The sequence below is a fragment of the Phragmites australis genome, chromosome 1, assembly GCF_958298935.1.
Source record: "Phragmites australis chromosome 1, lpPhrAust1.1, whole genome shotgun sequence".
Classification (NCBI taxonomy): domain Eukaryota; kingdom Viridiplantae; phylum Streptophyta; class Magnoliopsida; order Poales; family Poaceae; genus Phragmites; species Phragmites australis.
In genome coordinates this window covers 51317032-51333093 of record NC_084921.1, presented here as the reverse complement: position 1 = coordinate 51333093, position 16062 = coordinate 51317032, and the positions used below count along the sequence as shown (strand labels likewise).

General features: G+C 38.3%; 1 protein-coding gene across 1 annotated transcript; it reads left to right on the top strand.

Annotated features, from left to right (window-relative positions):
* Positions 1-10610: 10610 nt before the first annotated feature.
* On the top strand, positions 10611-15060 carry LOC133925879 (inactive protein kinase SELMODRAFT_444075-like). Its single transcript, XM_062371625.1, has 10 exons — positions 10611-11311; positions 12165-12301; positions 12489-12586; positions 12702-13060; positions 13353-13760; positions 13850-14010; positions 14106-14179; positions 14283-14427; positions 14521-14670; positions 14768-15060. The coding sequence occupies exons 1-10, from the start codon at positions 10873-10875 to the stop codon at positions 14843-14845; spliced, it is 2049 nt and encodes a 682-aa protein (XP_062227609.1). The 5' UTR covers positions 10611-10872; the 3' UTR covers positions 14846-15060.
* Positions 15061-16062: the final 1002 nt, after the last annotated feature.

Below are 16062 nucleotides of genomic sequence, written 5' to 3'. Positions count from 1 at the left end.
GCAATAGCTTGTAAGAAAAAGAGTGCACCCGTTATAGTTTTTCGCTTTTGGAAAATGAGCCTAATTCCATTATGGTGTATATCTCCGGCTGTAACAAAGAAAACATGCTAAATCATATTTATTAACTTGAAGTCTACAGCTTGCATCATTGCTGGAGCCATTGCTATCTACATCACTATCATATTATATGTCTGCCTTAGAACAGGCACATAAAAATCAGGGGAAAAATTTGCAGGAAACTGCTACACTGCACAAGTACAGGAGGAAGTCAGGATATAGAAAGCTATGCATTAGCGCTTCACAAGCCTAAAATGCTCAAATAAAGGTCTGTGGGTGTAAAGAAATGTTATGCGTTTGGAACTTTACCCTTGTATACATACAAATTTAGGTCCACTATCTTTAACAAAACAAAATATTTCTTAACTGCATTATCAAATGCACACTGACGGAATCAACAACTAAAATGGCTCCATTGAACTGCCAATCTAAGCTGACAGAGATATTTGATAATTGCTTATAAGAGACCAAGTACAACAGATAATCAACTGGAATTTCTGAATTGTTCCGTTCCTGAAAACACATTTTTGCAATGAAAATATGCAGAGAAGTTAACATAACACACTAGGAAGCTACTATTTCAAATTTTTACACAACACATTAGCATACTGCTCCTAAAGGAAAAGAGAGAAATGGTTTGGGGAAGCACCAGCGAGTGCCCCACCTCCAACCGGCCAAAGATCCAGGCCCAACACAGCCACTGGTCCTCTTTCCCTGTTAATCATCCCTATTTGTATCAACAGCAGTGGAGATAGTCAGTCTTGAAATTTGGGGAAAAATTCTCGTCTCATGTGGACAGATGTCTCAAGTTAACCAGCAAAATAAATATATATACTTGAGTAGCTGCCGCATTTTGCAAACAGATGACACCCAACCACCTCCTCGCTTCTCTTGAGCTGAACTAACAAGTGAGTTCAGTTGGATTCCCAAACACTTTGGAAAATAAACTGTTCCCACGTCTTAGGTAGACTGATCATATATTATTATGCGTTGCAGAGCAGTCTAATCAAACCATGGATAGATGAGATTAGTGTCGCACCACGAAGCATACAAAATAGAACTCTATGAACATTGCATCCGAGTGTTCTAAGATTGCTTACCGCACCAAAGAAATTAACTCACCTCTGGATGACCGGATAAATCCGCTCCAGTCCATTAGACGGAGGGAGGAACAGAACCGCGGCGATAGCGGCTGGAGGATAAGTTCAAGGTGAGGTCCGACGTGAACAGCGAGCATGCCCATGGCCTCCCTACAAATTACTACGTATGAGGAAAACAAATTATAACCTATCCATAAGGAAACTATGTAACACGAAAGCAAAAGGTTTGCCTGCATCCTTGTATATTTTCTATGAAAACAGAGATAATCGCACCTTCAACTAATTTTCAATGAGTCTTTTTCACATTAGCCTTGTCATTTTTAACGTATGGTTCACGCAGGCATTGATAATAAGAGCTATCATTTGAGAAAGTAATAGCGAATAATATAAAAATGTCATATAAAATGGATTTGTGATAGACAATATTTTTTGCCAATCCCCACATGGTAAATTCTCTGGATGGATGTTCACCATGCGAATGGTACATAAATTTTGATTTTGCATACGTAAATCACCAAGTATGTATTCCAGGTCAACATTTAATAGTTAGCCATGACATTATATACTTTATGCCATTGTGCCAGAATGCATCATGTAATTGATCACATTTTACAATATTCTTCATATGCTAAAGGGATAAATGCAAACCCCCCCCCCCCCCCCAAAAGTCACTTGGATTTTGACTTTCCCCCCCAAAAGTTGTTTTGTTGCAAAAACCCCCCCAAAGGTTTGATTTTGTTGCAAAAACATCCCCAAAAATTCAAAAAAAAAAAATTAAAAAAATCAAAAAAAATTCTAAAAAAAACTAGAGACAATTATAAGACCTTTTGTGAAATTTGTTTTCAAAAATAATATCCTTTGCATCATATTTCATGGAGAGTAAGTTTGAAAAAAAAGAAAAACGTGCAACTCATTTATTAATTCGAGTTAAATGCATAGTTAATTATTTACTAATCCAAAAATCATGAAACAAAATTTTTTAGTCTTATTACATGATCCTCTATCTTGTAAAAATACATGAAATCTTGAAATAGTTATTGTAACGTGCATGATTGAGTAAATGTGTTGCAGATAGATTAATTCATAACTAATCCATAACACCCCCAAAATTAGTGAAACCACTTTTATTAGTTTACTTAAATAATTATTTGTGTAGGAAAAATAATGGTAGACATGACAAAGTTAAAATAGCAAGAGTTAATAAATGAGCTGCACATTTTTCTTTTTTTTCCAAACTTCCTCTCCATGAAATATGATGCAAATGATATTATTTTTGAAAAAAAAATTCACAGAAGGTCTTAGAATTGTCTCTAGTTTTTTTTATAATTTTTTCAATGATTTTTTTTATTTTTTTGAATTTTTAGGGGTTTTTTTTTCAACAAAGTCAAACTATTGGGGGGTTTTTTTGCAACAAAACAATTTTTGGGGGGGAAAGTCAAAATCCAAATGACTTTTGGGTTTTTTTTTGCAGTTTTCCCTATGCTAAAAGCTATGGAAATGATCCTAGCTGGGCTGGTGAATTGCTTACATGAGAGGCGAGGGCATAATATTTCTAAATTTCAAGAAATATTGTGCACAACGGCCATATTTCAAGATATAAAATTAGTGGACTTTGCAATAACAAAAAAAGGGAGCTCTATAACATGTAGCAGCAGCGCAACACAAAAACAAACGGTGGTACACACAAATTTGTAATCTTAGGAGGAGACGCAATTATGATGTCAGGCAGCAACGGATGTGTGAATGGTACTTTTCTGAAGGAATCTTATAGTGCTAGATTGTGCATATTACATTAATATCAGGTTACATAGCATTTCCATGAATAATAACATTACCATGAATTCTATGGAAGGAAAGAAACAAGTAGGTAAGCATATATAGTTAGATTGTAGTAAATTGGCTAATAACTGAATATGTTTAGAATGTACAACAGGCGGCATAATTAGCATCCATAATAAATTGAGATAATAAACAATAGATCGATTCATACCCAGGTTCAGGAAGGGTACTAATCTAGATAAACATTTTTTCCACATTGCAAGATAGCATGAAACTACTACGGAAAACATAATGGGATGGGATCATACAACAAATCAGGTAGAATATGGATATAGTCATTTGCAATATCCTAGGAAAATCTAGTGTAGATTTTTTTTTTTATCAATCTTTGCTTTTTCCACCCTCTTTTATTTCCCTTGCCGCATGAGCTTCCATATGACACGCGCGTATTAACAATTAAACAGTTATTGGAGGGTATCCTAACAGTTCGATTAAAGTAATTAACAGCCATTACTTTTAATCTAAGCGAAAGATTAATAATGAATGGCCAAATGGCTAAATGGCCAAAAGAACATAGGCCCGCACCACACGGACACGTAGGCAAATTACATTGAATTACACAGGTCACAAAAGGTAGTAAGCATCGAATATGATTGTTTTTTGGTCATATATACCAGAGGTCAAACTAATTAGTAGCCATGTTGTATGCAAAGGAAAGGAAGCCAACAAAAAGAGATAGACTAGCATGTTTTGCAAGTTTAGGTACCAGAACTAAAAGAATCATTCTGCTGTGTCAGATCTTTGTAACGTCATATACATCTCCAAAAGGGAAAATTTAGTGTTGCTCCAGGGAGCATGGCACTGAAAGGTTTGCATAGAGCCAACACACTGCACTTATCGCATTTGAAGAACAAATTACTTCTGGAATGGAAAGGAGTGTTTGGTCGATTTAATGAGCAATGGAAGTAGCAATGCGTTACCAGCAGGAAAAGGAAAGATCCTACAGCATAACACTAGCAAAGAGTCGCATATAGTATAAATCCTTATTTGTGCAGAAAGCAAAGGTTGAAACTTGAAAGTTTCATCTGACAACTCGGGTAACATATGCTCGTTGATATAAAAAACAGAGGTTAAAACACAAACCTGCTAAAAACAAATTGCCCACAAAAGCACCATAGCTTCCATGCAACAATCAGACACACAAGAGAGTTCCTACACCACGAAAAAATATATGAACACATGAGAATTCTTGCATCAAAGAACATATATATAAACACTTGAGGTATCCTTTGTAAAATGGTTAACTCATCTTAAAAATCTAGATACTGCAACATTGCTGCCTGATTTATGAGATCTGGGTGCTTGTGGCAATTTCATCGATCTGCTTGAGCCGTAAATGGGAAAAAATGTACTGAAGTAGTAAGAGGAGGAAGAAGCAACATGGACAAACCTGAGCTGTAACCATAATGGAAGTTGAAAAATCCCTACATAGCAGTCCATTAGCAGGGCAAAGCAAAGTTGTCATACTAATGGATTTGACAGTAGTAAATAAGATATTTGGGTAGGCTAGGACCTTGGGGCTGTGGATTGCACTTTTTTTTTTTTTGGCTAAGTACACATAAAATATAGGAATAAGTTTATTTTACTCTTCCGAACTATCACATTTCTCCAGATAACTCATTAACTTTTAAACTATCTATTTTACTCATCCGAACTATCAATACAGTCAATTTAACCTCATGTAGTGATTTTTCTTGGTGGTTTCGATGACGTGGTGGCAGTTTCACGACGTGGCAGTCCTAGTCGGCCATTCCAGTCAGCACATTTCGTGGTAATTCGATTTTTCTTTAGAAAAATAATTCATGAAAATAGATTATTTCAAAAAATAGGTTTTATGTTTAGAAAAAATGCAAAAAAATATAAAATGATTTAGATAAATGTTTTAATATGTTTTTAGCTCTTTTTTTATTTCTGTAAATATTATTTAATGTTTTCTAGTGTAAAAATTATTCCAAAAATGTTATAATAAATGTTTTAATTTGCAAAATAGTTTTAGAAAATATAGATTAATTCTGATAAAGTTTAAAAATATTTTCTTTGATAAAATACATGCTTTTTAATATGTTTTGTTGTATATAAAATTAGTTTTAATTGTAGAAAAATTAGATTTAATTTAAAAAATAGTTTTCGTCATTTTTAGCCGTAGTTTTCGCGTCATTTATAGCCGTTTAAAATTAGTTTAGCCGTGCTTTTTGACACATTTGAGCACATTTTGGCGTATTTGGACACATTTGGTCATATTTTAGCCACATTTGGGGGCACATTTGGCTACATTTTGACATATTTTAGCCACATTTTGGGCACATTTAGGTACATTTTGGGCACATTTGGGCCCATTTTAAACATATTTTTAGCATATTTTTGATACATTTTGCTAAATTTGGGCACATTTCGGCATATTTGGCCGCATTTAGATACATTTTAGCCATATTTGAGCACATTTTTGGTATATTTTGAGCATATTTGGGTACATTTTGAGCACATTTTAGACACATTTGGACAAAATATGGCTAAATATGCCAAAATGTACCCAAATGTGCTTAAATATGTCTAAAATATGGCCAAATGTGTCCAATTGTGCCAAAATATGACCAAAATATGTCCAAATATGCTAAACATGTGCTCAAATATGACCAAAATATGGTCAAATGTGATCAAAATGTGTCCAAATAGAACCAAAATATGGTAAATGTGCCCAAAATATGCTCAAATGTGCCTAAAATGTACCAAAAATGTGCTCAAATATACCCAAAATATGCACAAGTACGGATAAACAAATTTTAAACAGCTACAAACGACGCAAAACTATGACTAAAAATGACGAAAACTATTTTTCTGGATTTAAACCTATTTTTTCTAGAATTAAAACTAATTTTATATGCAACAAAACTTATTAAAAGCATTTATTTTATCAAAGAAAATATTTTTAAACTTTATCAGAATTAATCTGTATTTCTAAAACTATTTTCCAAATTAAAATATTTATTCTAACATTTTTGGAATAATTTTTACACTAGAAAAACATTAAATATTACTTACAGAAATAAAACATATTAAAACATTTATCTAAATTATTTTATATTTTTGGATTTTTTTTCTAAAGATAAAACCTATTTTTGGAATAATCTATTTTCATGAATTATTTTTCTGAAGAAAAATCGAATTACTGCGCAATGTTGATGTCAGCACGTTGACTGGACACGCTGACTAGGACTGCCACGTGACAAAACCGCCACCACGTCATCAAAACCACCGATAAAAACCACTCCAAGGGGTAAAATGGACGGTATTGATAGTTCGGGGAAGTAAAATTGACGGTTTAAAAATTCAGGGGTTATCAGTACAAACGTGATAGTTCGAGGGAGTAAAATGAACTTATTCCATGAAACTAATATGTTACCAAGTATATGCTTTAGTAGGTCTCGTTGATACAATACATAAAAAAGTCACCGAAGCTGGAACAAAATTTGATTGAATTGAGAAAAGTTCTAGAGAATTTTTTCTGACCGGAATGTCCGACGCAGAAGGGTTGTACACACTGGAGCATTGTGTCCAGAGGCTGACAGCCTCACCGGATAATCCGGTGAATAGGACATGAGACAACCATAGTGTTTATGACAAAGGGGGAGACGATTGAGGATATCACTGGATATTCCAGTGACCTACACTGGGTAACATCGGAATATTTCCTGCAGAGAAGAATGCAAGTGCAGAAGACTGAGAATCAACCCACCGGATGGTCCAAGTGCAGAAGACTGAAGATCAACCCACCGGGTGGTCTGGTGCTTGATTTGTGCACACTAGATTATAGCACCGGAGTATTTCTTGCAGAGGCGACTGCAAGTGTTGAAGAATAAAGAACCATCCAATGAAAGGTTCGGTGCTATGAGGATCAATGCACCAGAGCATTTCTTGCAGAGAAGAAGTGGCGCAGTCTGGCTCAAGTTAACCCACCGGAAGGTCCGGTGATGGAGTTGAAGATCTCACTGGATTATCTGGTATTCACAGAGACTTGAGTGGAGTTCAATAGCTAGTTTCTAAGGTTGTACTCATCTGATGATTCGGTATTAGTACTACTGCTGTCACCGAATCAATGGGTGTTAACAGCTTTTCTGATTCATTGGGAAAATAGCTAGTTTGCGGGCTTAAGACTATAAATACCCCTCCACTTAGTCATTTGAATATGTGGCATGCTGCTAGAGTCCAGAGAAACACAGAGACATTTGAGAAGACATAAAAGTCACTAAAGTGCTTAAAGTGATCATTTAAGGCAATTAAGTATAAGATTAGAGAGTGCTTAGTGTTTATAGGCCTAGAGTGAGTTATAGCTAGGTGTTACAGCTTGAAGAAGGGACCAAAGAGTAATCCTAGCTTGTACCAAGTGATACGTCGGCGTCTTGGAGTCTTGGTGAGTCGCTGGCAACTTGAGTCAGAGTTGCTTAAGCTTGTTGACCCTTCGACTTGGTGTGGAACAACGACAAAACGTTTATACGGAGACACAGAGACCCTTGCCTTGGTGGCTCATCTGGCTTGAGGACTTGGTAGCTTGGTGGCTCAAGAGCCGTGACCGGGTGCCGACCAGGAGTATATCCTTGGTGGAGCTCCAACGCGGATTAGGGATAGTATTCATGCCATCGATACTATGGGATAAAAATATCTTATGCAGAGTTTGCTTTCTCTACCGTCTTTAGCTTTCGTATTTACATTCTTGCAATATATTTTTGTGTATTTACTTTCCTAGAGTAGTTTGCTTGGATTAGCTATATGTTACAACCCTTTTGAGTGGTAGAATGGACACACTAGATAAACCTAGAGTATATTTAGATAGAAATTGATATATATTTATCTTGTGAAGTTTTTGGAGCCAATTAAGTTAGTTTTTAAGCGTCCTAATTCACCCTCTCTTAGGACGTTACTGATCTCTTCAATTGGTATCAAAGTCTCGTGCTCTTGATAAAGTTTAACCGTCTAGAGTTGTGATGTCCGGGGTTGGGATGGATACCCATAACACTCCACTTTTTTACAACATTAATTTCCCATGATGGAAAATTATAATGACCTATTTTTTGCAAGTCAAGGGTCTAGATATTTGGAGAGTCACCGAGGAAGGAATAAGGCAACACATCACCAATAAAGAGAGACAATTAGATGCATTGACGAAGAGTATTCTTTTATCATCCTTAAATGTTGATGTATTTAATCGTGTTTATTCTCTCATCAATGCACATGGTATTTGAACCAGTCTCATTGAAATACATGAAGGCATAAATGATGTGCGCAATAGGAGATATCATGTGCTTCTTACTAAGCTCAATGACATCAAACAACTATCCCATGAAAATGCTAATGACATGTACTCGCGTTTGAATATTCTTGTCAGTGAGATCAATAGGTTAGGTTTGACGCAAATTGAAGATGATCAAGTGGTAAGAAAAGTATTCATCATTTATGATAATAAAGGCATCAAGAGGATGACTCCAAGTCAAGTGCTCGGTAAGATCACCACCCATGAGATGACTATGAACATGAGGGTGGAAGCCTCTTCCTCATTTGACGTCAAGAACCTTGCTCTCACAAGCAAGCAAGCACCATGCTCATACATGAAGGCGAAGATGAGAAGGCAAGAGCAAGAGTCAAACTCAAGCGAATATGATGAAGATGAAGATGAAGAGAGCGATGAAGATGAGCAAAGCAAATTGAGCGATGAAGAGATGGATCCCAAAGTTGCCAAACTTATCTCAAGTAGAGAAGAACATCAAAAAGATCAATACCAAGATTGATCATCAAATCTCTATAAAAAACTTGATCAAAACAATTGATCATATTAAAAAGGAGAAAAAGACCAAGAGCAACACAAGTTGGCCTAACTATATATATATATATATATATATATATATATATATATATATATATATATAGTATACCTGCTATATACTCATTTTTTTGCAAAAAAGTTGGGTATTCAGCTGAATACACTTGCATCATGGTGGGTCCACCCCTGCCTTGGTCCTTTAGCACCAAGCTATTTGCTTACTCTTCACCACGGATGGTCCATCGCAGCGTCTTGCTTGCTCTTCACCGTCTTGCCATAAAAAAATCACTTTGTATTCGACATCTTTAAGGAATTTACTTTATCATATATAGAGTTCATTCTTGTTCTTCACTCTTGGCATAAATAATTTCAATTCAACGTATGCCTTCTTATAGATCATAACTCCAACTCACTCTCAAACAGAAGGCATATATGTTAGTACATAAAACTGTATTAACAATGGTATACCTTTAGTTACTTGATTTCCACAAGTAACCTAGTATTCACGCTTATCATCAATCTTATATGAGTTGTTTTTTCTTCTTATGAGCATCACTAAGAGCTCATTCATCTTGATGCATATGTCTCCTTCATGCATCACCTATGGAACACTTATTAACAAACTTAACGACATTATTAGTCCATATGTATTGTCATTAATTACTAAAACCACGTATAAGGGCTTGATACACTTTCACTACTTAGCGAGTTTGAGGCTATAAATACCCCTCCATTCAGTCATTTGAATGTGTGGCATGCTGCTAGAGTCTAGAGAAACACAGAAACACTTAAGAAGACATCCAAACTACCAAAATACTTAAAGTGATCATCCAAGGTATTTAAGCACAAGATTAGAGAGTGTTTAGTGCTTATAGGTCTAGAGTGAGTTGTAGCTAGGTGCTGCAACTTGAAGAAGGGATAAGGAGTGATCATAGCTTATACCAAGTGGTACATCGTCGTCTTAGAGTCTTGGTGACTTGCTGGCAACTTGAACTGTAGTTGCTTAAGCTTGTTGACCCTCCGACTTGGTGTGGAGTGGCGGCAAGACGTTTATACGGGGATGCAGAGACCCTTGCTATGCTAACTCAAGCTCTGATGTGATTACGACGACAAGTGAACAGAAGAGAGACTAGTAGTAAAACCTTATTTTTTTGACTTGGTGGCTCATCGGCTTAAGACATTGCTTTTGTGGCTCAAGAGTCATGATTAGATGCCGATCGAGAGCATATCCTTAGTAGAGCTCTAACGTGAAATAAAAGTGATATTAATGCTATCGATACTATGAGATAAAAATTTCTTATGCAGAGTTTAAATGACAGTGAACTTTTTTTTACTCCTTACCTAAAAGTATCTGAAATGAATAGATTCGTAGGAAGGAGCGAGGCAAGACCAAAAGCTTTTTCCATGTTTCGTTATCCATGTGATATAATATCTAACTCTGCAATTTCGATGGATTATCTCCCCCACTATCAAAGATACTTTCTCGGATTATTTCGATAGTCAACCTTTCAAGCTTACTTGGAGCAACTAGTCATCGATCTTACAAAGCGGTGCCATTGTAGTTCTTTTTATATTGGTTTTTATAGTTGTTTTGGCTGTAGTTTGTAAGTATTGTCAGTGTTATCGATATGGTTATTTTTTCTTTTTTTCTCTCCTGTAATCTTCTAAACTACTTACTGGTATTTATTCTTGTTTTATTTAATGAAATTGACATTGTCTTGTGCCGTTCGTCAAAAATAGGGGACCGAAAATCTTGCCAAACTTCGTCAAAACTTAGGTGAATTTGTTTTCCTTGTTCTAGGCCAGAGCCTTTGGTTGGGAAGAACATGGAGAGAAGGCTGCATAAAATTAGCCGCCAAGGTGATTGCTGATTTGCTCTGCGCTGAGCGGAAATGCTCTCGGTCTGCTTTCTCGCTGCTTCCGCCGGCGCCGCGACAACCGCAAGAGTCTGCGATTCGCCGCCTCGATCCCCCCATTGGGGTCGCCGTCAATGCCGATGGGAGCCCGGGATATATTCTCCCCCCGGTGCCCTCGAGGTGCCCCCCGTGCCAGCAGCAGGATCGAATGTACGCTGTAATCTCCCGAATATACTCCGCGGCGCGCAGCCGTCTCGAGGCCTTAATAGCCGCGCTCCCGGGCAGCCACGATGACGGCAGCAGGCGGGGTTCTCGACGGCGGCGGGGCAGGAGCAGCGCCACCAGCACCCCGCTCAGCTCGCCCATGTCGATGTGCTCCATCATCGGCGCGGGGGACGACCAGGCCACCCCCGCGTCGTCGTCCGCGGCCTATAACACCCCACAGGGCGGGGCGGCCACGCCCGTGACCCTGCCGCCGCTGCTGCTGCCGCCGCCGCAGATGGTGGTGGTGGCGCTGGACGCGACTAGGGACCACCGGGATGAGGAGATCAGGATCGCGCTCAGGGGGCTGCTCGCGCGCGGGGACATACTGCGCGGCGGTGACTCCCTCCTCGTGCTCGGCGTGCTCCACTTCGTCACCCATCCGAGTGAGGATATCTCTTAAGTACAAAATAATGCTGTGTTAATCATACAGGAGGAAAAATGATTACTGCAGTTGTTATACTTGAGCTCCATAGGAAATTCCGTATGCATTCTGTTCTTGTTAGGGAGTGTATTCATGCATGTCCGATAGATGCTCATGTAGCATAGCTGTGCTGCCTTGCTGTGTGGTTCCTACTGCCTTTTGGCCCTATTGTTCTTTGGTTCACGACTTCACCATCAATTCATAATGTTGTTCATTGCTATCACTTTAGAGGGCAGTATCATGGCATTGAGAATCACCAATGAAATAGAGTGGGATGGCCTTGAGAAAAGGTGTAGGATGGCCGACATGTGACTTGTGCTTCACAAATGGTGTAATAACAACACGAGACAATGAAGGGCTACAGTGCAAAATCCAAATAAAAGAAAATAGTAGAAAAGGAAATTTAATCAACTATGCATTTCAGAATGTATAATTTCATATGGAAGTACACCAGTATAATTTCACAATGATGGGCACAATTGGGAACACGATTTCTTGTCTGAAGCATAGAATCCTACTTATGTGGAAGTACACCAGTATGATGGTCTTTCTAGCATTTGTGTGATCTGAAATGGAATTTCAATATAGCATTTCTATCACAGACTATCTCCAAATGGGTCCTTTTCCAAAAAAAAAAACTCCAAATGGGTGTTTCATGATATGTACATTTTTAAAAGGAAATAATTCTGTACTTTGGAGTTGTAGTAGTTAGATAATAACAATGGCCAACATTCACTTTGAATACTATAGATATACTCAAATTAATATTTTAATTTACTGGAAAATGATATCCCCCCCCCCCTTTGTGTGTTCAGTGGGCTACCAAACCAAAGCATGTACTGATTCTTTTGCTGGGATGAGTGACCGATACCTAAAAGATCAGGTCGTGAAAACAGCTGATTTCTACCAAAATAAGCTCCGCCAAGATGCAGAGGAGCTCCGCAAAGTTGGGGTAAACATACCCATATCCATCTTTTCCGTACAGAAATAAAACACTTAAGTAGGAAATAAAACCATATTTCTTTTCTTCCACAGTCCCCAAACACCCGTTTTTCTGTCTAGTAACAAGGTGATTTACTAGCTAGACTAACAACCATCAAAATACTTGTTACATTCTGACGCTCAAAATTTTGATTCAGATTAGTGTGTCCCTCAAGGTGTACCCTGGATCACCTGCGAAAGTTATCATTGTCCAAGAAGTAAATTCCAGCAAAGCTGCTTGGGTTGTCTTGGATAGGTTTGTGCATCATTTCTCGCTCAATCGTTATTGACAGACTAACCCTGACGTGAAGTTTTGATGCCTATGTTGGACCGGTACTCGAGGTTGTATTAATTTTATAATGAAATTATAGGCACTTCAGAAGAGATTTCAGGCACTTAGAAAAGCACATAGCTTGCAAGGTTGCGGTATTTGAGGATAACTTATCAGTGAAACAATTGAAGATAATGAGAACAAATCCGTCGAGCAAAAGCACAGGAGAAGTGAAGGCCCTTGAACATTTATCAGAGACACGTGATCTGTGTTCAAAGACAATAGATGCTGACACTCACAGAGTGTCGATCAAGTCATCTCCTGTAAGTTACCTTGCCTCTCTAACCAACCATGAGATCCATGAGACCTCCAGCGTGGTTGTCAGCGGCATGCCATACTTGGCGCCATCAATGAGCGGACTGTATCTTACAATTGACGATACTGAATCCTTCTCAAATGGTATGATCTGTTTGTTCACTAAAGAAAATAAACATGTTCTAGTAACCCATGTACTTTACTCAAATGTTAAAACAAGACAATGTACAAAACAGAAGATAGAGAACTATTTATGCCGTGTACTACTTAAAAACATAATGAGTCTTTCTAGTAACTAATGCATGTGGAACTCTGGAGTTTTTTAATCATTTTCTCAAAGTTAAGAATAAATGCAACTTTGCTGGATACTACAAAAATTGCTAGTATTACATGGGCCATGTACCTTGCACTATCTGAACTTTTGTGGTCTTTGCAGGAAAATATATGGAGGCAAAAATGACCTCCCAGTATGATTCATCCGCTAGACCAGTTCTGTGCACCGGTTGTGGGCTAAAATCAGTTCCTTACATCAAGGAATCCATGAATTTTCCCTTCTCAGAAATTCAAGCTGCAACATCTACCTTCTCAAAAGAGAATTTGCTGGGTGAGGGTGGATTTGGACATGTGTACAAGGGCCAGCTCAAGGATGGCCAGGTCATTGCTGCCAAGCTGCGCAAAGAAGCTAGCTCGCAGGGCTATACTGAGTTCTTCTCTGAAGTGCAAGTTCTCAGCTTTGCCCGGCACCGAAATATCATCATGCTGCTTGGGTATTGCTGCAAAGAAAGCTACAACATCTTGGTGTATGAGTATATATGCAACAATTCTCTCGAGTGGCATTTATTTGGTACGTGCTCAATTAATGCGCCTAAAATGAATGCATGTTTTGATATGGTTAGGGACTAATTACTTTGCTCTTGTTACTTGGTGAAATAGACAAGTCTGCAAGCTTACTAGAGTGGCACAAGAGGCATGCTATTGCCATCGGTATAGCAAAAGGGCTGCGCTTTCTGCATGAGGAGTGCCGTGCCGGTCCAATAATTCATCGGGATTTGCGCCCAAGCAATGTACTGTTGACACATGACTTTGTTCCTATGGTAAGTTGGTGAATAGTATACCTCCCTACTTACCGGTATATGTCGAGATGAAAATGCCCTCTGCATTTTGATTGTATAAGTTCTATCTTTTAAAGCTTGGGGACTTTGGTCTTGCAAAATGGAAGGCTGGCAATGGTTCCATTCAGACAAGGATTCTGGGGCAATCAGGGTTTGGACAAACTCTTATTTTTACACTGTTATAAGGTCATTCTTCCATATTATGCTACCATGTTTTTCTTACAGTGCCAACAACTTCTTGTCATATCTATCAGATACTTGGCGCCTGAGTATGCTGAATATGGCATAGTTTCTGTCAGAACAGATGTCTATGCCTTTGGGATTGTTCTTTTCCAGCTGATATCTGGTCGGAAGGTGCTTGATGAATGTGAAGGACAGTGCGCACATATATTGCAATGGGTATTCTTCTTAGTGAATTCTGCTTATTATTCCGTCAATCTGCTTGCAGTACACCTGCAACATTCAATTTCACCACCTCGCAAAAATTTTCAGGCAGAACCGTTGGTTGAGAGTCTTGCACTTCATGAATTAATTGATGATTGCATTAAAGATACATATGATACGTATGGGTTATATCATCTAGCCAGAGCCGCATATCTTTGTGTCAGGACGAACCCAGAGCAGCGGCCTTCTATGGGAGAGGTTTGTTTGGAAAACTTCATTTATGATGTTATTTATTAATCATGAGTAATGTTAGCGTGAGATAAAATCACTAGTTTTCTTTCTCTTTGGGAAACAGGTTGTCCGTCTTATTGAGACAGAAAATGAGCATATCAGGGATTTGTCGCGGCAGTTCATCCCACAATTTACAAAGTGATGTAGTAATAGAATGGAAATCCTTTGTTGTGAGATCGCTATTGAAGTTCCTATGCTGCCCCAACAAACTAAGCTCAAAGGAACATTCCCTACTCTCGTAGGTCAAACTAACACTAGCTCTCTTTTCCTCCCTTTCATTTCTACGTCTCCTTTGTTTGCTTAATCCACACATATAACAGTGTATATTTGGGGAATTACCTCGTCCCTTTTTTGTTGCGTCTTGCTTGTCTTTGTAAATGAAATGCTTCTCATGGTGTTATCCATTTGTGTTTCTTGGCCTTCAGTTTTTTTTCTGGTGTGATACTTCGTAGCTGGCTAGTTGTTAAAGAATTTGGACATAAGATCATCTTCAACCATATTCTATTCATTTCGTTTCCTCTCCGATTCTTTTTCTCGTCCCTATTCTCTTTATTTTCTCTTATCTTCAACAGCTTCCATTCGAGAGGAATCGCGAAGGGAAAAGAGAGAATCTCATCATGTAGGGAATGATCTTGGAAATCCTTTCGTGACGGGAACCGTGAAGGAAAATCGTTGAAGCGTTGAAGGGACCTTCACAATGAGAATTTCGTCCCCGAAGGAAAACCGTTAAGAGTGGTCTAAGACTGTGAAACCTTAGTGAGGCTGGGGCGGGTTGTGTTGTGAGTTGTGACCTCTTCATTGAAGTGCCTTCTTAACCAGACTGATAGAGAATACACTAATTTAAGACACTGCTGAGCGCTTCAGATCTACAGCTTCTGCCAAAATAAAAATTATGCAGTTTAGACAGCTCTTTTTGTTTAGTTTCTCCATCAAGTTGCCTTTCCAGGCGAAAAGGACGGCACTAGTCATAAAAGGGTACGATATAAAGAAACTAAACTTTCAATGTTACTCTGACCAAGCGAAGGAATTGAGGCGGGTGTACGCCGCTACCACACAGGTTTAAGCCCTTTTTGGGTCGGATTTAGGTGTCTTTCTTCTTCTTAACGAAAAACTTACCTAATTCCTCCTATGTACTCTCTCTTACTCTAGTTGAGCAACGACCAGCGAACCAAGTGATGTTCGTCGCTCAGAATTAAGAGTTTTTCTGCATGTGAGATACAGAGTTTGTGGGCAAATATTTCTCCTGAATATGATAAGACATTGAATCCTCTTGCTTTGTTTTCTGATCTGATTTGATCGAGTTTCTGCCGATATTGAGCTGATGAGAGTCATGGCTCCAATCATGTTTAAAAGCAATGA